Genomic DNA, 25,338 nt, shown 5'->3' with positions numbered 1-25,338 from the left:
GTGAAAAGCTGAAAGAGCTTTAGGTTCATATAGCACAGGTTATAACAAGGTAAGCATGCCAGCGTCTTCCACTTGACTACTGTATTTCACAAAAGGTTCTAAATCCATCTGACAAATCCATTCCAAAGGACAGCATGTAGTGCAGGGATGAGAGGAAGCAAGGAGAGAAAATGAATGACAGGCAGTCCCCCCACCTGCAGATACAACTGTTTCCACGCCAGTCCCATTGATGAATGCCCGCTTGATGGTTTGTGTGCGGACATCAGACCAGTAGATCCGCTGCTCCATGGCGTCATAGTCAACTACAGTGACGTTGTCAATGTCGGGAACAGTGAAGGAGTTGATGTAGTTGTAGTATGGGTTGTCAATGTCAACCCCGCGGATCTCCATCTGGCGGGCATAGAGCAGGAACTTCTTAAACTCTGGAGAAGGGGACAAAGGCCAAGAACGCATAATGGGAACTCACTCCAGTCAGGGCTTAGTAGATACAAAGCATGTTTGCTTGCCGGATACTAATGAAGAGGAAATGTTTATTATTGACCTGTTAAACTCCATTTTTGTTTGAATCCATTTTGCTCAGGCCTCAAACTGCAGCTAGCTTGTTTCTATAATCCCTCAGCATTTAGTTGTTATCTGTCAGCAGTTCGTAAAATACATCGCAAAACACATCTGGGCTGGCATTTTGCCTGATCCAGCAGGACTATTCTCATGTTCTTATCACATCAGTCCTTCTTAGAGGTACAAAGACAATCTTTTCCATGACCCTTGCCCCCATCACATCTGCAACAACCAACAAAGCAGTTTTGGGACCACTTTCTACATTTCAACTAGTTCTAGCATTTCACTTTTTTACAATCCTGTTTCTTGAAAAGTGACTTCTATACATTTTCACTTAGATCCTGTTATTTTCTCTTTATGCTGAATGTTGCCTTGAGCAATCTACTGTTAAATGTGAAATAAAAAATAATAGCTGCTTTATTCCAAGGTATTTAAGTGCCTAAGGTGAGAATTACATGTAAGGCAACAAGCTCAGAGAATGGCAAGATTGCAGGACCAGTTCTGCCCTTCACTCCAAGCAGGTCTGCATGTAGTGTCATTCTAATGTGACTTTGGCATGTAGTTTCACACACTGCTATGGAAACAACCCAAGTATCTAAATATGATTCTGTAGAATCTAAGGCGAAGACAATAGTTTAAAACAGCTTTAAATTATCAGAGCCAGAAATGAACAAGCCTAGGGTTCATACACAAACCTTTCTCCCTTCTCTGACACAAAGCAGTGATGACGTTAGAAAATTCTGTCACTGTTTTCAAATTAACCAGAATACGCCATTACATATAAACGTAGGGAACTCTGGATTGTTTCAACTCTGGTTAGTGAATATGCAAGGATCATAAATCATACTTTGACCCTGGCTTGTTTGAACATACCAGAGTTTAAACTAACCAGACTTCCCCAAGTTTAGGTGTAACAAGGAACTCTGATTAGTTGAAAAGCAGGAGTGAAAGCTTTTCTTCTCCTCACTGTTCCTGGCTGTACCAAATGAGAAGTGGAGAGGTGGTGAGGAAACAAACCTGAGACTCATCCAGGCATATCTTTAAGTGTGTTGAGGACAAAAAGGTCCTGCTCAAAAGCTCCTATCCTCATTTGCAGCGGATCCCTCATGCTGCAGTCTGTCTGGGAGCCGAGCCAAGGAGTGCTAGATGAACCCATTGTCTACATGTCCATGGATTTAATGGATATGTCTTGGAGTGTGCCTACATGGGGTTTTCATTGTTCACTGTGTGTACTGCATTCCCAAAGGCCAAAGGACCTGCAGGAACCATATCTGTCTGCAAAGCAGGTGGGAATAACAGGGTCAAGGAGCCACACCAACTAAGATGATACACTTTTGCCCCAAATCTTTGGGTTGGGTCTCTAGGCCTGCGAGTGGACCAAAGCCCCTCCATTCTTCATTTACCATAGCATGTGACGTTGTCCTTGGCCAACTTCATCAGGTGAGGACAGGCACAGGAGTAGGTGCTATTGTAGTTGATAAGGCAGAGGTGAGAGCAAAGGCCTTTTCCTCCATTGGCCTCACAAGGGTTGGGAGCTGCAACAACAAACAAAGTGCTGGAGAGAAAAGGTTAAGATCCCCACCCCAATCCTGAAAGAACAGAGAGGGTGAAGCATAGCTCTCCTTTGAGAAGGCCAAGGCACAGGTGACATAAAGCTGGCTGGGAAAGGGAGATCTGGATAGGTTGGCAGCATAGGACTGGATCTCTGCTTTCTCCAGCCCTGTCTTACACAGTCACCAAGGTATGCATATTGACATCTGTATGTGCTTCAGCTTTGTTACATAAAACCAGTTGAAAACATGACTCCAGATCCACATGAAGATTTTAGCGCAATGTAGAGACAGCATGTGGATCTGGAGTCATGCACCAAAGTGCATGTCTGCATTCATACATAAGGAAATTGTTTACCTTTGCTTGGTCTTCCTTCATTGTGTAGCCTCACCCACATGAAATCATAGATTAAGTCCTTGGGGGCAGGAACATGCTATTTTTTCATTTATTTGCTTCTGTTACTCTGAAAAGTGCTGTGCATATAAATCCCCCACCTCCTTCGGCTACCTAACTAATAATGGCTTACAAAGCTTTTCTTGCCACCAGGACCACACACAGAAATTCATCTCTCTACCACACAAGAAGGTAATGTGTTTATCTACTACACAGTACTTTGAAAGATTCTTCACAGGAACAACCAAATTCCTTTGAAAGAATTTTAGAATGGCACTACATCCCCACAAGACCGTGTCCTAAGAGATTCCACCTCTCTCTTTTGGACCCCTGAGGCAGCGAGACAAGACCCAGCTGTGGCTCCTCCTACTCCAACAGCCCATTGACCTTCTCTTCCAGTTACATGGGGCAAGCCAAGTCCCATCTGCAGTTCAAAGCAGGCCTGTAGCTCACTGGCAGAGCACATGATTTCACATAAAAGGCCCCAGGTTATGGCATCTCCATGTTGTGCTGGGAAAAAGCTCTGCATGAGCCCCTGGAAACCTACTGTCAGTCCAGGATGACATTACTGGGCTAGGTGGACCGAACAGCTTGAGCTAGGATTAATTTATATTTAATATTTCATTTATCCAATTTAGTGGTTGATTAGCAACTTAAAAGATAAAACAGGCAGACAGACATATATATATATTAAAAGGCATCTTTTTCTGTTCTCCTGTGAATCAAGACTCACAACTAAGATCACCTCTTGAGGTTTTATTCTTTTTGGAGATCCTGCAGCTCAGTGGCAGAACACATGCTTGGCATGCAGAAGTCCCCCGGTGCAGTCTCTGTCGTGTCTGGTTTTAGTTTGTAAAAGGATGGGGGACAGACAATTTGCCTGCCTCAGATTCTGGAGAGCTGGTGCCAGAAAGGGTAGGCAATACTGAGCCACCTGGGAAAAGACCGCTTCCTATGACCAGGAGAGGACCATTGCTGCTTGCTACCCTGCTGCATCCAAGCTCTCACAGCTTAGAAACCCAGGAGTGGACCTGGAAATCTTAAGTGTAGCTGTGAGCAAAGGAAGCTTCAGCCTGCGTCCTGCTTCCTGCCTTCACAGAATTTTCCAGGGAGCCCTCCTCCTCTGCCCTTCCCTTGTCACAGCTCACCTAGAGGCTGGCGAGAGGGATGGTAGACCTGCAAGTCAAAGGGCTGCGTGTTGGTTCTCTGCACAACAGTGACATTGTGGCCGGTCCACTTGTTGGCCTTGGCCAGGGTATTCGTGCGCCAGTCAGTCCAGTATACCTCGCCACCATAAAGTGTGACAGCAAAGGGGTGCGACAGATACTCATGCCCTCGGAGCACCTCAATGTGGCCTGTACCATCGTAGAGGGCAGAATAGATAGCATCGGACCTGTGGAGGAACAGGGCAAATTTCCTTTAATTTCTTTGTTTCTTTGTGTGCATTTGTTACTGACTCTTCACCTAGGATACAACAATTCAATAAAACAAATAACCTTTGCAATTATCAAAACAACAACACAATAATACTTCACTTTTCCTTACTCGGCAGAAGGTAGTGGAGTGGTTGCTTATAGCAATCATTCTCATCTCTGGGAAAAGAAGTGTGTCTTCACCCACTGATAGAAAACATGCAATGATGGCATCAGACACACCTCCAGTGGGAATGGGTTCTGCAAACTACCAAGATGACCCAAACACCTTGGACTTCACTGGGCAGCGGCACAGCCAAATGAACCTCCTGTACATGGTAGTGGCTAGGAATGGGGCACCGAAGGAGCAAGTGGCTATAAGCAGAATGTTTGATGTGTGCAAGATGGAAGTGGAACACTAGCCATACGAGAGCAAAGGAAGCTTCGACAGTGGAATTTGCTGCCAAGCAGTGTGGTGGAGTCTCCTTCTTTGGAGGTCTTTAAGCAGAGGCTTGACAACCATATGTCAGGAGTGCTCTGATGGTGTTTCCTGCTTGGCAGGGGGTTGGACTCGATGGCCCTTGGGGTCTCTTCCAACTCTATGATTCTATGATTCTATGAGAGCAGAAAGAGCAGAGCAAGAGGAAGTAGGGCAAGAACCTTCAGTATCCGCTGACAATCTGCTCATGCGGAGGTGTTCTGGCTTTCAATTACAGAAAGCAAGCCAGCATGAAATCAAAAACTGGCCAAGATATTAATATAATCTGTTTGGATCTGTTAACTGTGCGCACGCGCACACACACACACACACACACACAAATTTATTATACTACCCTAGGACCTACTACTCAATTTATTACTTCTGCATCCAGGGATTGATTCTACTGATATTGTAATTATTCATACAGTTACTGTGAGATAGAAAATGAATGTGTATGTGTATATTACAGTATACCCAAGGCTCAGAGTAATAGGCCTGGGGGTCTGAGGGGAGAGCCATCCTAGGATGACTGCTTCCACCTCTCATGTCTGGTCCTCTTGTTCTAAGACTCTTTTGTAAAGGAACTGCTGTGAAGAGTTTTATGGTCTTTTGATTCTAGATATAAAAGTTAAGCAGAGAAGGGGAGCAGTTACTTTGGGATATCAATTAGACTGTTGGTAAGGTTTATGCTCACTTAATTTTCTTTGCTATATAGCAATGAATTGTTAATTGTGGAACTGTTTGTGCTGTAAAAATATTAACATTTTAATGGTTATTGTACTTGACTTTTTTTTTAAAAAAAATGGCTTGGAGCACAAACCTGTATATAAACAAATGGGCTATGATTAATATTGACAAAAAAAACCCAGTTAATTATTACCCTACCCAAAAACTGAATATATGCAAAAAGCAGGTTTTATATGCAATGACAGGAGCATTATAATTTTTCCCAGGAATGTTACGTGCAATTACAGGGCCTGTCACAGCCTTCTCTACTCAAATGCTGAATAGTCACACAAACTCCTCCACCTCCTCCTAAATTTACATCTTGCCCTTCTCACAAAGAAGCCCAGGACAAAGCTACCTATGGCAGACCAAGGATATTTTTAGCTGTGCAGAAAATAGGATTCCACTTACTCAATACACAAATTCCATACCAACACACACACCCATACCTTGATCAACCTACACATATTAGGCAACAGAAACAATGGCACCAAACAGGCTTTTTTGTGCAGAAAGATGTCCATTTTACCAAAATTATTAGCTACTACCCAAAAATCTAAACCAGATAATATTTGGTGGAGGGGCAGTACACACCTGGCATCTATCCACAGAATGCGCTTCTCCAGGTAGTCAACAGTGAGTCCATTAGGCCAGCCTCCCGAGCCAGTCTCCTTGTGGATGACACGCCGGCCCTCACCACTCATGGACGCTGCCTCAATGCGGGGCAGGCTTGCATCCCAGTCTGTCCAGAAGAGAATCCTGGGAGGAAAGAGGAAGGAGGTATGCAAGTGATGAGGCAGACATGCCTCCTCTCCAGCTGCCCAGGCTCAGGGCCTAAACGGCTTCCATAATTCTACAAGAGCTGAAATATTGGCAGTTTTCGCCTTGAGATACTAAGCCCTTGTCTGGAGACTGATTATCAATCACCAATTAATATCCTTTCCAACTATCCATAGCAGCCTTTAGGGGAACAAAAGTGAACAGCATGAAACATCCCTGCTGGGCGTTGTTAAAAAGGGCCATGCCTTATTTCAGGAGTGTTCTCACCACCTTTATGCACAGAGATATTAACTCCGCTCACTCCCAGCCCCCATCATCAAGAGAGACAAGCTCAGATAATTGGTGTGAAGTATCACAGAATTCTTTCGACAGACAAATGAAAGATATTCTCTCTGTGGACAAGGCAGTGCCCAATGTTGACAGTACAATGGTACCTTAGTTCTCGAACGGCTCAGTTGTCAAACAGATTGGCTCCCAAACGTCGCAAACCTGGAAGTGAGTGTCCTGGTTCGTGAACGTTTTTTGGAAGCCAAACGTCCAATGCAGCTTCTGACTGAGTGCAGGAAGCTCCTGCAGCCAATCGAAAGCCGCACCTTGGTTTTTGAACAGTTTCGGGAGTCGAACAGATTCCTGGAATGGAATACATTCGAGAACCAAGGTACATGCTTTTGCAGCCCTCAGATAAAATGAATGCACACAGTCTTGTCCTAGACCTCCATACATTTTCACGACTTCGTTTACTTGCTCCCCCCAGCAAAAGGCACGGAATAATGGGCTACGAACTACCAGCGAATCTCAGAAAGGTTTTGCCCAAATCTGTTTGGGCAAGCTGTGGCAGAGCACCCAAGGGAGAGAGCAACATTTCTGACCCCATCCCCCACCTCAGCCCCATTCCATTCAACACCATACCCGCATCGTGGATCCAAGGCAATGGCCCGAGGGTGCTCAATGTCCCCAGCCAGCAAAGTGCTACGCATGGTCCCATCAAGCTTAGCCACCTCAATCTGGTCCAGGTTGCTCTCCACCCAGTAGATGTTGCCAGCAATCCAGTCCACAGCAAGTCCCTCAGGGGTGGCCAGGCCATACTGGATCACCACCTCAAAGCTCGTCAAGGCTGTGAGAAAGATGGGAGGAACACAGAAGCAATCAGTAACTACGGATCTCACACCAGCCATTCCCAGTCAAGCTCCACCTTTATGGTTAAAACTGCTGTTCACCATTCTGCAGCCCTCTGAACCATGTACTTGGAGTCCTGTTCTTCAACCTACAGCCTTACCTCTCCCTCAAATTGCAACTGATCCCATTTATTTTGGTGGCCAGTCCTTTCCAGACTCCCATACTTCCAGAAGGTGTGCCATCTGCTGTTTGTTTCCAACCCAAATTTCCTTATTTACTAGCTAGGTTTGCATGCTGTGCTCCAAATCCAATGTTTGCCTTTTGATGACTTTTTCGGGGGGAGGGGGGTTGTTTGTTATCTCCACCCGCTGGAAAGGTATAGCAGCAGGAGACTGAGACAGGCCTAAAGGACTACAACTACTAGGATATTTGTAAAGGAGTATTACTGGAGACTATGGTGGGCAGAGAAGTACCCTCCCTGGCAGTGCCTTTTACATTTTAATGCATTTCCCTTAAAAATGTCATCTTCCAATGTCTCTCAGCCATTTCTGATCCAGTCATTCTCACATTCTTATTCCTGAAGGAAAATAAAAATGTGTAACATGGCCTTTGCCCCCCTGTAAGATCTGCTATGGGGCAGAGGGAATCTGTGGCAGAGAGAAAATACATAGCTGTACTTATCCAGCTATAACAAAAAGCATCAACAATTCTAGAAAAGAGCTTGTCAACGCGTGCCTCTGAGTTTGTTCCAAGTGGGATGTTTGAGAATCGGCTCAGGAATTCATTTGCTGGCTCTCTTCCCAAATGCCAAGTGAATAATTGTTGTGTGATTTGATTCTAAAGTTTTCATTGCAAGAAACAAACACAATATTTAATGCTTTCCTCTTCCCTCCACATGCTCTTTTCCTCTGTGTCAAGTAGTTTTGATTGCAATTTTGATTGCTTTTATTCTAACATAAACTGCTCTGAGAGACTTACTGGCTGAAAAGCAGGGTAGGAATGTTTTAATTAACTATATACAGTAAGTATTTCCCCATGGGCAATAGCTCCCAAACCATTTTTCCTGCATTGACCACTTGAAAATTGCTGAGGGTCATGGTACAGCACATATTTATGTTTCTGCCTACTGCAGCAGCTGTGCTGCCATGTGCTAGATGCTGTATGGTTTTAACTACATTTTTATTGCTTCTTTTATTTCTTACATTTAATTTAATTGTATTACAATTCGCTTTCCATAAAATTCAAAGTGTAATGCAATAAAATACAACGTAAGAAAAAGCAATAAAAATACAATTAAAAATCAGTATGAATGCTGCAGACACCCTGAATGAAGCCTGCAGACCACTGGTAGTCCACAGACCACAATTTGAAAACCCCTTCCTGAGGGTAAAACTGCAGTTTCTCTAAGGTAGCTGCCATCTGTTCCCATTTCACTAAGATGAGGCTTCAGCTACAAATACGCATGTGTGCACAGTTCCGTTCAATGCAGCAGCCAAGGGATAAAACACAACATATGCATACGTATTGGGCCTCCAGCAAGCATGACTCAGAACTCACTCAAAACTCTGGTCAGGAATTGAACCTGAGTGGTGCCGTGGCTGGCTATCGTGGAGTGAGAGCCATGTATGCCACCTTGAGGTCCTTGGAGGAAAGGTGGGGTGGAAAGGTAATAAAAATAAATATATATATATATATCCTAGCCTTGGGCAATGTGGAAGGCTAAGACATCATTTTAGATGCAGCTGTTGAGAACAAGAGAGACGGCTATGGGCAGGCTAATCAAACCAGGCTCCCTACCAAAAGGGCTGTCACTTTCTAGCAAGCCACAGCCAAGCTAAAGGTGGCAGTTCGTATTTCTATTGAGTCTGCCTCCCTGCAGCTGGACCCCCCCCCCCCAGCTGCACCCTGGTGCCCTACTGCCACCCGAGGTCTCCACCTATCTGAAATCATCAGCCGCTTGGAGGCACTAATCAGGTTAGGCTCCCGCTCTTTGTTGAGGCAACTGTCAGGCTGTAATTACAATTAAGGAAACTCCTGGAATGCTAATTAACTCCCACATAATGATCAGCATTTAAAAGAAAGACAGTATCATTAACAAGCGGACTGAATGCTGCAGCTTATAGGAGGCCAGCAACACAGAGGCAAGAGAAGTGCAGAGGACAGAGGGACCGGCTGACACTGAAGAGCTGCTCTCTCCCCAAAGCCCTCTCCACACGTCCCAGTTTCCCACAGGGCTCCCACCATGTGTCGTATGGGCAGATATGCCGAACATATCACAGAGAAAAAAGACAGCCATTCAAAAATGAAGGGGAGGATTCCTTTGGCCTCCCCCCTGCTGCCCTCTAAATAATTTTGAATAAAGGGGCAGGAAGAAAAGATGTGACCATGTTTTAGCTGGATCATGCCTGATGCTGTGGGATCCTGAGGGTTCACAGATGTAAAGAGGTTGTGGTGACTAGGTCTGTGAGCTTTCTTGGAAATAAACAGGGCTGCAACCAGCAGAGTCCGCAACAGAGAGAACCAATGACATATGACCACCTTCCTGTCTACTTCCTAGAGCTGGAGACAGTTGTCTCCTACAGTGTTTTGTGGTGTGCTTGTTCAATGCATCTTTGAGATGTGGCTTAATGTGTGCTTTTTAAGGAGCTGCCAACTGTCCCTAGCCTGGGGAGTTAAAAGACAATGGTGGGGGGAGGGTCAATCTTCTATGGGGTTCCAGGTTAAGAGAGTCCTGTCCTTCGCACACATGTACTTAGTAACACTTGCCTGCCTTGTTTGAGGATAACGTCTCATTGAACTGGATTGAAACCGAAGGCCTGCTGTGCCCCAAGTTAACCGGCTGCCAATTACTGTCCACAAATTAGAAACGCTCATCTAATCAACCCCAAGAGCATTTGTTTCCCATCACAGGGACTCAGCCTGCTACCTCTCTATTTATTCAGCTTCCCTGAGCATTACGAGAAGCTTCCTGTTATAGGGCAGGACCTCAGCAATTGCTCAGAAAATGGTATTTTGACACAGGAGTGCCAATACTCCCTGATCGTTTGGATTTCAAAGCTCTGTCCACACCAGTGGCGTAGCGTGGGGGGTGCAGGGGGGCCGGCCGCACCGGGTGCAACATCTGGGGGTTAGGGTTAGGGGGCACAAATCCACGGGTTAGGGGGCGCAAATCCACGGGTTAGGGGGCGCAAATTACTTGCCTTGCCCCGGGTGCTGACAACCCACGCTACGCCACTGGTCCACACACACACACAAAATCAGGAATGAGCCCACTGTAGAAGAACACTCTTTGAAATTGTGGCACTTGTATAGCATTTTCTCTGGAATAAGACTGAGAGAGATCTTCTTTAAAAAAAAAAAGTTTGAGGAGAAGCTGGATTTGTTCAGCGGAACTCCCGTGGTCCTTGCGGATATCTGCCCGAAACCCGCGGCGCGCTCCACTGCGCTCCCCGGGTTTCGGGCTGCAAGCTGCTGTCCGCAAGCCTTGGGAGCCCGGCGGGAAGTCCCAAGGCTTGCGGATAGTTTCCTGAAGCCTGCATTCGCCCCATAGGATGCACACGCATTTCCCCTTCATTTTTGGAGGGGGAAAAGTGCCTCCTATAGGGCGAAAAATACGGTAAGTATAAGTGCCTGAATTGGCTTTTTCCCCTTCCTCCACCCAATTCTGTTACCTTTTATGTTGTCTGTTTCTAAACTGGTAGCCTGAAGCCAAGGACAAATGAATGAATGAATGAATGAATGGGCAGGTTAAAAAGCTGTAATCTTTCAAACACAGTTTTCCATTTGATCCCCATTTTTGCAGGTTTGACTTGCCTTGATTTCCTACGAAGTGGCACTTGGAGAAATTCTCCTGATAGATGAGGGCTACTCCAAGGAAGAGCCCTTCCTTTATGCTCATCCTAAGTAAGCAGAAAATATTTTTTCCCAGCTTGCTAGAAGCTCCCCTAATTAGTAAAGTGATAGAGATTTTGCTTCCTAGAGCAACAAAGGGTCAAGGGAGAGCAGCACATCCCCTCTAAAATCAGAGAAAAGGCAAGTTGTTCCTACTCCATGAAGAGAACAGAAGCCTGCACTGGGACAGCCACCCTGCCCAGCCTCACGGTTGGCAACTATGCACTTCTCTCCCACTAAGAGGCATTGCTGTATGTGCAATGAAATCCTGACATCCATGGGGGGGGGTATCATGAGGGAGATTCTGAGCAATGTAGCAGAGGGACATGGAACATTTTACTGCCTTCTGATTTTCTGCTTCAAATCCCCCTCCAAAAAGCCACTTCCCAAATCCCACCCAACCAGCAATGTTTCAGATGCCTGTTTACCCTTGCAAGGCACACATATGCAATGCTGGGAAGGATTGGGGGAGAAAAAAAAGTTGGTGAGGAAAGAGTTAAGCAATTTCCCCTGTTCCTTCTTCACTGAATAGAGCTCCTGAAACCACTTTATTTCATTACATAAAAATGCTGTTTTACAATGTTAAAAAAAACAAAGAAAAAAGGAAAGGAAAGGAAAGGAAAGGAAAGGGGAAGGGGAGGGGGAAGGGGGAGGGGGAGGGGGAGGGGGAAGGGAAGGGAAGGGAAGGGAAGGGAAGGGAAGGGGGAGGGGGAGGGGGAGGGGGAGGGGGAGGGGGAAGGGGAGGGGAGGGGAGGGGGGAGGGGAAGGGAAGGGAAGGGAAGGGAAGGGAAGGGAAGGGAAGGGAAGGGAAGGGAAGGGAAGGAAAAGGAAAAGGAAAAGGAAAAGGAAAAGGAAAAGGAAAAGGAAAAGGAAAAGGAAAAGGAAAAGGAAAAGGAAAAGGAAAAGGAAAAGGAAAAGGAAAAGGAAAAGGAAAAGGAAAAGGAAAAGGAAAAGGAAAGGAAAGGAAAGGAAAGGAGTAATTGCTCCCCCTCCTAGCCAAGGGAAGAGGAACTGACCAACAAGTTGTGCTGAAGGGGAAGCACCTAAGAGGTAGAAGCTGCTAACTAAAGGCACAGTAGCCAGGAAAAGTGTCAAAAATACCTTACCACACCAACTCCGCTGTTGAATTTTAATAATTTTATTTTAGAGTTCCACAAATCATGTGGAGAGGGCAGCTCAGAAAACAATGAAATGTGAGGCATTGGCAATGAACCCAGCTAGATTCTCCATGTAAAAAGTAAACAAACAAAAGGCAGGAATTTCAGACTAAACCTGAGACAGCCGTGGGACACTTCCTTCCTTCCTCATGATACAATCTGTGACTTCAAACCAAGAGGACCATGGGCGTAGCCAGGATTTATGTGGGAAGGGGGGAAGAACCTCAGTTAGTTAGGTATATTTATTGATTGACTTGATGGGGGGGCAGCTGCCCATGAAGAGAACCAAGAAGTATTATCCTGATAAGGGTGGGCTGTGAGCATAGCTCACACTAAGATGAATACTTTTCTTTTTGGGTGGGAGGGGGAGTTTAAGGAAGACAACAAGGCTTCGGCAACCCTTTTCTTTATACCAAGCACTCACCTCCATTCTCATGCAGCTTTCCCCGGTATATCTTGTCTTCCACCACATCCGTCCAGTAGAGGGAGCTCTGGTTCAGATGGAAGTCCAGGGCAATGGTGTTCCGCAAGCCTGGCACTAAGACACTGTAATCCCCCTTGTGCAGATCAATGCGCCGGATCTCATGGCGGTTGGAAAATATGATGAAAGGCTTAAAGGGGTCTGAAAATTGAGAGAGGACTGTGGATTACTGGTGCCATTGCACTTTTGTGTTTTAGAACTAATGCACAAGAACGGGGTTGGTGTAACTTCAATAAGGAATTGGAAACTTCTTCCAATAATTTATTCTTCTTCTCCTCCTCCTCCTCCTCCTCCTCCTCCACTTTGCTCTTTCAGCCTTTGAATTCATCTCTGATCTGCTCATGCCCATCATGAGCTAGACTGCAGACTTAATCACGACCATCATCATCATAAGTCATTATCAATAGTACTGACAGATATGTGAACAAGGGATTGCTGGGCTGCACTCTGCTACTCATGTCCCAAGTTCAAATTCCCAGAGCCCTATCATGATGGGCCACTTAGCTTTTCCTTCATCATTACAAGGAAAATCATGGCTTATTGCAAATGAAGAACATGCATCATTTAAAAAAACCCAAAAAACAAACTTGTTGTCCCTCCCTCCCTCCTTCCCTACTTTCGCAATTCCATTCCTTCCTGGGGCACTGGAAACAGAGCAGCCTTTCTTGTGCCTGCCAACTGCAACACTGCTGAATGAGGGCAAGTCCCCAAATGACAGGAACATTGCTGTGTTTCTTGGCTGCCAGAATACACTAAGTTTCGTTTCTCTCCCTCCGCCCGTGCACCTCACTCCACTTGCCCACCCCCCACTCCTCTTGGACTCCCTTTTCCATTTAATTTAGCAAAAAGGCAGGAACCTTGGACAGGCCTCATATCCGCCATGCATACAAAGCAGGTTCAAGGGACCAGGCCACATTCCCCTCCCCTCCACCCCGATCTAACAACGCCCTGCTGTTCAACAGAGGCCCTAGTGTTGCAAGTGAGATGCTTGGTGCTGCTATTGTCACAGAGGGGCTGCCCAGGTCTGCCTGCAGGGCAGAAAAGAAGCAGATATCCTGGACAGAGGACACCACAGAGGTGGACCTAAAGGGTGGCGGTTTAATGAAAGCAGTAAGATAAGTGATGCTGTTTTGGACTCGAGCCGAGCTTGATGTATGGGCATCCCCAACAAAATTTAAAATTTGGCTGCATAATTTGGAACTAATGTGATATGACAATGTGATGTGATTGGCCTGTTAATAAAAATTATTTTTAAAAAAGAGAGAACCTGATACCATTGTTCCGCAACCCTTGTCCTACACAACAGGTAGAACACTGACATGCAAGTTCCATCGAGTTATTTACTTACCCATGCTGCGGCAGCTCTCGCCATCGCCCTCCAGCATCCAGCCCTCGTAGCAAGAGCACTTCACATTGTATTTGTCCTGCTCACACTTCTGACTGCACTTGAGGCGCTTGGCACAGTAGCTCTGGATCTGGCAGGTCTTGTTGTCGCTACCCAACTCCATGCCCAAGGGGCAAGAGCAGGCAATGCCCTCACCTGGTGCAACCGTGCAGTTGTGGCTGCAGCCCCCATTGCTCAGAGAGCAGAGGTCTACAGGAGATCAGAAACAAACCACAGAGTCATTAAGGGAAATCTGGCTACATGCCCAAGTTGTTCAAGACAGCCCTGCCTATGGCATATTGCCTATTCCAGGGCCCACAGTGGTGGTGAACCATCTGATGTGACTGAATAAGAAGAGATGATGAAATTAAAGAAGGCCGGAGCACTACTTATTATTTATGTATTCATTTTACATCCTGCCCACCCTCCCAAAGGAGCCCAGGGTGGCAAAAGACTCAAGAACCATATAATCAAAAACATTCTAGAAACAGATTAAAAACCTTCCGCTTTTATAGCATGTTCTGAGCATTCACAAAGCACATGCATAGTCTCAGTAATATTTACAGCATCCCTGTAAAGCACAGGTTGCAAAGTACCATCCCAATATTGCTGATAGGCACCTAAGGTTAAGAGTATAACATTGCAACTGCCTAGCAAGCACCTGGCTGAAGCAGTATTTCAACTGGGGGTTCTGGCACCCTATCAGCCATGCCAGACAGATAACAGCATGTCGCGGCTAGATCCAGAACAAGGCACAAAGCTGAGGGGTCCTGGTTTCCTACAAAAACATACACACAGAGAACTGGAAAGCAAGTCTGGTCCCCTGGGTCACTGTGCTCCTAGAGAAAGGAAGACTGGAGACAGTTCTCCACCTCACACTCACCACACAGCTTTCCTTCATCAGACCCATCCTTGCAGTCATTTCTGCCATCACACAGCTTTTCCGGAGGGAGGCAGACTGATGTGTTGTTGGCACAAGTATGTGAAGGCGGCTTGCATACCAGGGACTCACAGTTCTCTTCATCAGAGTTGTCCTCACAATCATTGTCCCCATCACATACCCAAGCCTTGCTGATACAGCGGGCTACAAGGAGAGGAGACAATAAACATATATGAAACACCAGAAGGGGACTGGCAAAACTGACTATTTCAACACACAACCCCTGAAGACACTGAGGTACTAAAAAAAAGGCATCTCTACAGTATAGTGATTATGAGGGTCACTGGCTGAGTTGGGTGTGATGCCACAGAATGTTCATGAACATTCCAGCTACTCAGGGAATAAAGCTGTCACAATGTTACAGTCCAATTTCTGAAAGAAAAGGGAAAGTTGTCAGCTTAGCTGACAGAGAAGCTGACAGAAAAGGGCAAGGGAATCAAGCGATTTGAGGATGGCAAGGGCTCTTTGAAGGAGTATCTGCATGTCATGGGATCCTAGCTGCATGCCTGAAACAATCAGTAAGTCTGTGCCCAAGAGCATGAATAGTTTCATGAACCAGCTAATTTCACCCCCTCCAATGAATTGTACATCATCAAGAGGTATGTATGCAAGATTACCCTTATTTGTAGACAGAACTGGAGCAATTCTGAATATGAGAGAACACAAAACATGGTCTCTAGCAAAGATCTGAAGGAACAGGAGTGGGACTATATGGGGGTAAACTACATGGTGGCACTGCAGACCTCAGACTACCTACCTTGGGCAAGAGTAAACAACTAGGAGCACAGGATAACTCCTGGGAGAAAGCAGGCACCATTTTTCCTCAGACCCATCATTTATCCTTGCAGCAAACCTAGTTGGTCAAGGCTGAGAGATGGGGACTGAGTGGAGATTGAAACCAAGGTCTCCTCACTCAAACACTCCAACCGCTACCCCACACTGGCTCGCCAAAGGTGCTGGAACTGTGCACGAGAGCTGCCTGGACGAGGATGCCTTCAGCGCCACCTCTGTAATGCAAAACAATTACCAGAGTCCTTGCAGCCAAACTTGACATTTGGATCGCAGACGTGTGTGACACCTTCACAGTTCTTCTCATCACTGGAGTCCATGCAGTCGGTGTCGCCATCACAACGCCAGCGCATAGGAATGCAGAGTGCGTCTAGCCGGCACTGGAACTCATCGGTGTGGCAACCTCCGGGTGGACGTGTGGCTGGGGATGGAATGACAGGGGCACAGAATGTGAAACCAGCCAGGTGGTAAGGGAAGCTGGCATGGCATGTGTCTTGCCAAGTAGGTTTTGAACAGGGGATTCCCTCTCAAATAAGTTTCAAATTCTGAATGGGTTGAGGGAGGGGGGCCCATACCACCACCACAGGGAAGAAAGAGGGAAAGCTGCACAAAAAAACCACAAAAAAGCAGCAGACCTCTGTAAGTGGTGCTAAACCAAGTTAGCAGATAAGGGCTGTAACTCAATGGTACAGGGATGGAGGCCACAGCTCAATGGTAGACAAATCTGTTTTGCCTGCATAAGGTCCCAGGTTCATTCCCTGGCATCTCCACGTAGGATCAGGAAAGAACCTTTTTGAGATCCTGGAAAGCCACTGTCAGTCAGCAGGCAAGCTGAGCTAGATGGACCAATGGCCAGACTCCATATAAGGCAGCTTCCTCTGTCCTATGCTCACAGGATTTAAGTTTTGCCTGTGTTTTGCCTGTGCAGAATTTCAAAGATGTTCTTGGTGCTGGGCATGTGCTGCCTGGCTCATCTTGACTCCTCCTCCTCCTCACCCTGGTTGGTGCAGTTGGCGTGGGTCTCATCGCTGTAGTCCCCACAGTCGTTATCCCCATCACAGGTCCAGTGCACTGGGATGCAGCGCCCACTGTTGCATTTGAACTGGTTGCTGGAGCAGGAATGGCTGCAGCCAGCTTCATCGCTGTTATCCCCACAGTCATTGTCTGGAAGGAGGAGGAAGGAAGAAGGAAGGGTCAGGGGCTGCCTAGGTCTGCAGGTGTAGGAGCTACCCTTCCCACACACCCTCTGGAAGACGACCCCTCTGGCTGACAAGCAGCTGGAATGTCTCAAGGTATTTCAGCAATGCACCCACTGTCTGAGCTAACGGCACGTTCCCATCCCATGCAAACTCCAGCCAAGCATGCTCCCCACAGTCCCAAGAGCTCTTGCCACTAGTAAAGCAACTAAAAAGTTAGCAGTAGTAATAGTGATGATAATAATAACAGTAATAAAAATTGATAAAAATGAAAACACAGAAATTGCATAGATCACCTCATGCACCATGGGGCAGTGGGAATGGATGAAGTTAGGAGCCAATCTTACTTGTGGTTTGGGGCATCAGCAACATCTATTCATACCTTGGAAACCAAATTATATGTATACAATGGTGTGTGTATGTGTGTGTGTACATGTGAATGTCTGTGCATGTGCAGTTTGGAACAGACCTCATTCAAGATCCTGAAGCTGCTTTTAAGGGACTCCTCGGTTTCTAAATGGGGACACGCTTTTCTCTAAAATACTTGAGCCTGAAAATGTTTCCATATTTGTTTTGCATTATTGAATTTTCCGCTCCCTGCAGCAAAACCAGTGACCGACAAAACCATTTGTATCGCTAGAGTTTCTCTTGGCTTTGGTGATCTAAATCATTGCTCCTGCTTCTCCACCTCCCGTCATTGCAGTCTACTTGCCAAATTCTAGAGCAAAAGGAGGTACACAAAAGGATGAGTGGCCTTCTTCCCCTCCCATTTTGCTTGCCAGCAGGCTTAATCTAATGCACTAGCATTTACACTGATATGCGTCACGGTGTGAGAATGTGGCGCTCTTAAGTTCAGCTTGCATTCACCTGCTTACCTTCCTGGTACAATCCTACACATGTCTATTCAGCACTGAACTCAATGGGCCTTAATCCAAGGTTGGTGTGGGGCCACATTTCATTGGAGGTAACCTGGTGGGAGCCATCTGGTGGCAGGAGGTGGGACCACCCCTTTTATCTCTTTCTCTCTTTCTGCTTTTCACTCTCACTCTCTCATTTTGGGGCAGGAGGAACCAGTTTGGTGCTCCTCCAGATGTTGCTGGTCTCCAACTCCCACCAGCCCCAGCAAACATGGCCAATGATTAGTACTGATGATGGGAGCTGGAGTCCAGCAACATCTGGAAGGGCACCACACTGGCTACCCCTTCTTTGGAGGCTGGAAGCATCACCAAAGTGGAACCTACTTACACGCAAGGGCAAGTAAGGCAGGGCTGCATGACTGAATCACAACAGCTAAGCAAAACAAGTATTTGACACTTGAGTAATAGAAGCAGTGGCCGAGTATCAGAGGGACACATGAAGTAATGACAGCAGCTCCCATCATACAGATGTGAACAACTATAGCTGAAAGCAGGCGCCAGGAATGGCTCTTTGAATTTGCAGAATGGGTACATCAAATGATCTTCATCAGAAAAACTAAGGACAGGAAGTGGGAGTTTTGCTTTGTGTTTTCCTGCAGTGACTGGACTTGTGAAGAAAAGTGACAAGGATCTTAAGAGACCAGAAAGCGGGAAAGAGTTGTGGTGCATGTTGATCTATGCACTAACCGGTAGCTTTTGGACAATTCTTTTCGTCAGAGCCATCCCCACAATCCTTTTCTGAAACAGAAACCAACCAGAGAAGACAGAAGAGTGGGCAAAGTGAAAAAACACACACACACACACACTCAACATGAAAAAGGAAATCAAATACGAAAATGGTGATGTACAGATATGTTAAAAGACAGAGTATGAACGGGGGTGGAAGGCAGAACAGGAGAGTCATAAAGGGGGAATGAGAAGCCATGGACAGAGCTCACACCCTATTTCTCTGGACTGGGGCAAAGTGATCCTGAGACTTTGGGGGAAGGCTGAAGCTCTGGGGCACCTTTCATGGATATTCTAGGCCCATTCCCTGAAATTCAGTGTCCATTCCAAAAATCCATCTGAACTTGTGTGTGCTTAAGTCTACTAGGCAAGCAAGCTCCTAGCGTTTTTACTTATTTAAGTGCAAGGTAAAACATGCAGACAATGTTCTAGGTTTAGGAATTTTGCCAGAGCTCACAGGAACCTAAGAAGTTGCTTTAAACCAGGCAAGGCTATTTGCTCATTTAGTCCAATATTCTCTACTCTGACTGACAGCAGCTCTCCAGGGTCTTAGCCAGAGAGGGGGCTGTTCCATCACATGCCACCTGATACTCTTCTTTTTTCAACAGGAACTGACCTTTGACATGCAAAGAATTTGCTCTAGTAGAATGATGGTTTCTCTCCTAAGTTGACCCTGCAGCTCTTTTCCTATCCCAGTGAACAACAATCCTCAGAACTAGATGGCAGCCGTAGAGTCAGAGGTCAGGGAAGGACCAGAAGATCATCAAAGCCCACCCTGTTGGGGCAGCAATAGGCTTTGTCTCTCTTCTCTTCCTAACCTCACCCACATTAGTCCCAAACTTTCCCTAAATACAAGGTATTGACACAGAGAAAAAGAGGTGACAACATGCTGCACTTCACCAAGATGTTTAAAACACAGATGACACATACAAGTAAGCCCCAGACATGCTCTCCAAAAGAAATGAAAAAAATCAACAAAAATAGCATCAGGGTTAATAGTCAACTGACCTGGGGATACCATATTTTTCGTTCTATAGGACGCACATTTTCCCCTCCAAAAATTAAGGGGAAATGTGTGTGCGTCCTATAGAGCGAATGCAGGCTGCGCCGCTAAGCCCAAAGCCAGAACAGGAAGACGGAGCACTGCGGAGCGTCTTGCTGCTCTAGCTTGGGGATGGCTGCACGCAAAGCCTCTCCAGGGCAGCGGGGTGCCTTCACCCCGCTGTCCTACAGAGGCTAGCAAGGCTGTTCCCAAGCCAGAACGTGCAAACCTCTGCAGGGCAGCGGGGCACTGGGCTCCAAAGGCTTCAGGGATCTTTGAGGCTGGGGGTGGGGGAAAGCAGCGCTTCCCCCCACCGCCAGCCCCACAAGCTCTGGTGAATGTACCTTGAACGCACCATGTTTTAGAGGGGGAGAACAAGAAAAAAAATTTTTCCCTGTTCTCCCCCTCCTATGGTCCGGTGCGTCCAATGGAGCGAAAAATACGGTAATTTCCTTTCCCATTGCCTACTACTCACAGTCCTGCATAGAGACAGTTTACATAGTCAGGAGAATCAAGTGGTAAAGCTTTCTCTTTCTCTTGGGACTTTTTCCAATTTCAGGGTGCAGAGGAGCATTGTTGCCACTCCTCCCCCAAAAGATCCCAGCATACAGAAAACAAGCATCTCAGTTGGAAGGCAAAGTCTGACCTTTCTTGCTGATATGCAAATGTTGTAAATGCAGGGTTTGTTTTTTGTTTTGTTTTTTGGGGGGGCGTTCAAAAATGCAGACCCATACCTGCAACTTGAAGTGGTACAATCCAGACAAAGTTTAACCACTTGAATCTGGTGAATCTGGCCCTTAAGATTCTGAGCTTGAAACTAAATCTATCCGCTTATGAAATGATACTGGGGTGCAAGCCTATCCCACATCAATCTCCAACATTCCATCTTTGACCGTTTTAGGGGGGGGGGATTTCAAAGCACTGAAATCTTCAGATCAGCCCAATCATGCAATGTAATTAATGGGCAGATGAGGACTTAGGGCAGGTGTGGGGAGCCTATGGTCCCCCATATGTTGCTGAACTGCAACTCTTATCAGCCCCAGCAAGCAAGGTTTTAGGAACTGGCTGGACGAAGAAGAGTGATGAGAGGCTCCAGCTGAAGAACCCCCAAGGGAAGCTGCAGAGGAGGAAGGCTCTGAACCAGGGAAGTGGTGGTGGGACACAAAAGACAGGTCAGAGGAGGAAGGAGGCTGGGATGCTGAAGAAGCAACAGGCTCGAGGGAGAGAGAAGAGTCAGAGGTAGAAAGCCGTTCAAGGGCAGGGCAGGAAGCAGAGGGAAGCAATTCAGGTGCAGCGGAGGAGCAGTTTCACAAGGACTGCCCAGTCCCACAGTATTAAGCTCCCCTCCACCCTTGTCTCCAAGGACACACAGAGCTTCACATGTAGCCAAACAAAGAAAAACAGAGCGGGGGGGGGGGCTCCCTAACGGGCTTTAAGGCTGCTTGGAAGACATCTGGTTAAGGAGGAGCTTCAGAGGGAAGTAGGAGGGGAAGACAGCCAGTCTTGGCAACTGCACTACTGGGAGCAAGCCATGCCCTGTGGTGCTCTCTGATTGTATGCTATTTCTCCTAATAAAAAGCTAACTTTACTTCGAGTCTCTGAGTCTCCATGCTGACCTGCATATGAACCAGCCCTGACACATGGTCAGTGACCAGGGATCTGTTATATTTATTTTGATTTAACAAAATTTGTATACCACTTGATTTTTTTAAAAAAAATCTCACTTGCAGTTTACAAGAAACATTAAATTATCAATAAAAAAGTTTAAAATGTGCAATTAAAAACATTTTTAAAACAATTAGACTCAGGTGTAAACTAAGAAGAACATGCCAACACCTATGTGTCTGAATAGGCTAGCTTAAATGAAAATGTTTTAAGCAGGTGCAAAAATAACACAATGAAGGTGCCTGTTTGATGTCAACAGGTAGGGAGCTCTGAAGTGCAGATGCTGCCACACCAAAATAATGATTTCTTACAAGTGAGGAATTCCAGGAGTATTGGAGTTGTAGTTCAGCAGCATCTGGAGGGCCAAAGGTTCCCTACACCTGGCTTAAGGTAAACCTGATTCAAGTCCATGTATGCTAAACCTTCCTTGGTTCACACTAAATGCCTTGGTGGAATGGAATTACAGTGGTGCCTCGCAAGACGAAAAGAATCCGTTCTGTAATTCTCTTCGTCTAGCGGTTTTTTCGTCTTGCGAAGCAAGCCCATTGACGGATTAGCGGATTAGCGCTATTAGCGGCTTTTAGCGGCTTATCTGCTGATTGGATCAGCTGATAAGCAGCTTAGCGGCTTAGAAAAGGGGGGGGAGAAAAAAAACCAGCAGGAACTCGCAAGACATTGTCGTCTTGCGAAGCAAGCCCATAGGAAATTCGTTTTGAGAAGCACCTCCAAAACGGAAAACTCTTTCGTCTAGCGAGTTTTCCGTCTTGCGAGGCATTCCTCTTGCGGGGCACCACTGTACGCATTTAACTCAGCTGTAAAATGGCACCAGGAAACCTGTCCTTGTTAGGAAAGTCAGGATGGGAAGACCAAGAAGTTTTGTGCTTGCATTGCCCACCCACTGGCTTCTTCTGAACGGGGTTTCTTGGGGGAGAAAAGGGCAGCTCATGAGGCTACAGACAGCCTAGTACCATCAGATAGAAGGTGAGTCCCCCCCCCCCATGCACACATGAGCAGAGGGCATATTAAAGCAAACAGAATGGTACCATGCAGAGACTGCAAATGTGGAAAAAAGAAGCCCAAGCCCTCCCTTTCCTAAATAATCCCCTATCTCCCATCACAGCTAGCCTCCCCTTGTTTCTGACCTCACTATTTCAATCACCACAGCAGGCTATCAGTCAGGTACGTGGCACTTACCATTGTCACATCTCCAGTTGATGTTGATGCAGCGGCCATTGTGGCAAGTGAACTGGGTCAGAGGGAAACAAGTTGGGTAAGCTGCAGAGGGAAAACAACAACAGTGTTAGCAGCATCTATCTCAATGTCCAGAATGCTTTTAAAGGGTTGGTATCCTGGCATGTACTCAAGCGAGTGTCTCCGCACCCCTTTAGCCCGCCCTCCCTGCATGCCCCAAAATAGCTGCCACTGACCAGCAAAGCACAAACAAATTAGGAAGTGGGCAAACTCTGGCTGTTCAGATATCTGAATCTGTGGTATGTATAGCAAAGTTTGAGTACTACCGTATTTTTCTCTCTATAACACGCAGATTTTTTCTCCTAAAAAGGAAGGGGAAATGTCTGTGCGTGTTATTGAGCGAATGTGTGGTCCCTGGAGCTGACTGGCGTGAGTGGAGGCAAAAATCAGATCGCACGTCCTGGAGAAGGGAAACCTGAAAAGAGGAAGCGGCTGCTTTCCTGCATTCTGCCTCAGGGTCTTACTGCCCACCCACCTCTGTTTCGTTGCTGTGTTTGCTCAAACGGAACAAAGAGCAGGGAAAGCCCCTCCCCTCCAGGCAAGAAGAGGGGAAAGCAGAGCGTCCTTCCTTCTATTTCCTCTCCGTGCTCCAGCCGGAAAACATGCAGGTGGGAGAGCGAGAGAGAGAGCGCGAGCTGGCTGGCTTGGGTGCATGGGTGGGGGGAAACTTTTGCCTTCCTTTCCTCCTCCTGTTATACCCCTCTCCTGCATTCTTAGCCAGCTGCTTCTCTGCACACCCCTCTCGTGCTCCTTGTCCCTTCTGTGTTTTCCCTTCCCTCCCCACTTAAAATGTGGTTACAAAGCATGGATCCACATGGATCCTCAGGATCTTTGCATTGGGTCACCCCAAATTCACCATCAGAGCACATAGCATGTCCATGGCTACAGCCTGCCCCCCCAAAAAATCACGCACCCACTGTTGCCTGGGGCTGCAATGGTGCAAAAACGTGGTTACAAAGCATGGATCCACATGGATCCTCAGGATCTTTGCATTGGGTCACCCCAAATTCACCATCAGATCACATAGCATGCCCATGGCTACAGCCTGCCCCCCCAAAATTGCGCACCCACTGTTGCCTGGGGCTGCAATGGTGCAAAAACGTGGTTAAAAAGCATGGATCCACAGGGATTCTCAGGATTTTTGGATTGGGTCACCCCAAATTCACCACCAGATCACATGTCTGTGGCCACAGCATGAAGCACAAAAATGATACATCCACTGTTTCATTCAGAATGTTTTTTCCCTTGTTTTCCTCCTCTAAAAACGATGTGCGTGTTATGGTCAGGTGCGTGTTATAGAGCGAAAAATACGGTAATTTCTCCTGTTCGGATAAGGGGATTTTCGCATAGCAAGCATTCGGAAAGTGGGGCCTGCATATACACTGGGACATCTTCCATCACTCACCACATGAGGCTGACTCATCAGAGCGATCCCCACAGTCATCATCCAAGTCGCAGGTCCAGGAGATCGGTATACAACGGCCGCTGGCACAGGAGAACTGGTTGGTAGGGCAGGTACGAGCTGGGTGGAGAGACAAGAGGTAATGAATAAGAGAAGCAACGTTACTGGAGGTACCTGAAAATGTCAGAATACACAAGGAGAGCTAGAACAAGGCTAATGGGAAGATCCGAATACGCAAAAGAAACATGTTTGTAGAGATGGCATATTACCACTGTCCAATGGGGCATCTAAAGGGCCACTTATCAGGGATGCTGAGGAATCTGGTTGCCCTGCATTCTGATGTTAAACCAACCTGAGCCACATCTCCTGGATTAAGGTGAAGATATGTAATTAGCCTTTAGATTTCCCATGTTTTTGAAGCACTTACATTACTAGGAGGTAGTCTGAGGTTACCTTTCAGAATATCTTTCTCGCTACCCCAACCAGGTAATAGCTGTGTCAGCAGCTAAAAAATACTGGGGTCTACTACCACACATGTTAAAAATGGGGCAGCAAGTGCCCTGGGAGCAACAGGGTAAGATGATGTGTGATTTCTCCCGGTGAGATTGTATGGGGGACAACTATGGCTGCCAATGCAGGTAATTTCTTCTGAGAAGTTAACAACACTTATGGATGGTTATCATCCACCTTTTTTTCAATACCTTCCAAACCCATCATATATTATATAAACTCTTGGCTAAGAAAAGAAAACTGCATTGCATGACATCAACTGAAACATGACTAACAAAACACAAGGCACAAAATCTGACTGGTTAATTATATGCTTTACTGTCTGAAAATAGGCCAGTGGTTCAAACCAATATCAACTTCAAGAAAAAAATGGAACCAAGATTTAAACTTATAAATCCAGGAATAACAATGTTCATGGATTTTTAATAGCATGTAATCTAATCTGATGAATGTAACCTAAGGGGAAAAATGATTTTAATTATCTTTTAAGTGTTTTAATACATATTTTAGCAATCTTTTATTCACAATTTCAAGGTTTTATTTTTATTTTTAGTAAGCTGCTTAGGTTTTAGTATAAACAGGGTGTGTGTGTGAAATTAATAGAATTCCCAGCAGGAGAATGACACACACACACCCCTTATATATGATATAGCATTGCATACATACAAAACTGGCCTTAGGAGTTCAATATAACCCTCAAAATGATACATTTATAGAGAAGGGGTCACTGTTCATTCATTTTCAAAATATCAAGATCTTTTTCCTATGTTTTAAGTGGACAGTTAAATGTGTAAGAACACTAGCTAAAGTGACATCAAATAAGGCAAGTATCAAATAAGTATCAAATAAGCCATGATGCTGTACTCTTTGTTTTGTTTCTTTGTTTACTGTTGATTGTAAACAGCTGTTCTAATATACTAGCTTTAGCAGTAGTAATGGCACATCCCTTCCACACCCACCCAGTGACACT

At 46.1% G+C, this 25,338-nt stretch overlaps 1 protein-coding gene across 5 annotated transcripts in view; it reads right to left on the bottom strand.

Annotated features, from left to right (window-relative positions):
• The window catches only part of LOC309523675 (low-density lipoprotein receptor-related protein 1), a 217,355-nt gene that overhangs the window by 7,813 nt on the left and 184,204 nt on the right, over positions 1-25,338 (bottom strand). For all 5 annotated transcript variants that reach the window (XM_082207669.1, XM_082207671.1, XM_082207670.1 and 2 more), the window contains 12 exons: positions 23,862-23,978; positions 22,400-22,480; positions 16,656-16,823; positions 15,898-16,080; positions 14,814-15,014; positions 13,895-14,140; positions 12,490-12,687; positions 6,811-7,015; positions 5,716-5,880; positions 3,651-3,895; positions 1,962-2,093; positions 195-422 (listed from right to left, as the gene is read on the bottom strand). In XM_082207669.1, the coding sequence (XP_082063795.1) occupies positions 195-422; positions 1,962-2,093; positions 3,651-3,895; positions 5,716-5,880; positions 6,811-7,015; positions 12,490-12,687; positions 13,895-14,140; positions 14,814-15,014; positions 15,898-16,080; positions 16,656-16,823; positions 22,400-22,480; positions 23,862-23,978 (2,169 nt within the window). The remainder of the gene's footprint in view (positions 1-194; positions 423-1,961; positions 2,094-3,650; positions 3,896-5,715; positions 5,881-6,810; positions 7,016-12,489; positions 12,688-13,894; positions 14,141-14,813; positions 15,015-15,897; positions 16,081-16,655; positions 16,824-22,399; positions 22,481-23,861; positions 23,979-25,338) is intronic.

Source organism: Podarcis vaucheri, assembly GCF_965113315.1.
Source record: "Podarcis vaucheri genome assembly, chromosome: 2".
NCBI classification, from domain to species: Eukaryota; Metazoa; Chordata; class Lepidosauria; order Squamata; family Lacertidae; genus Podarcis; species Podarcis vaucheri.
This window is presented reverse-complemented; position numbering and strand designations above follow the sequence as displayed.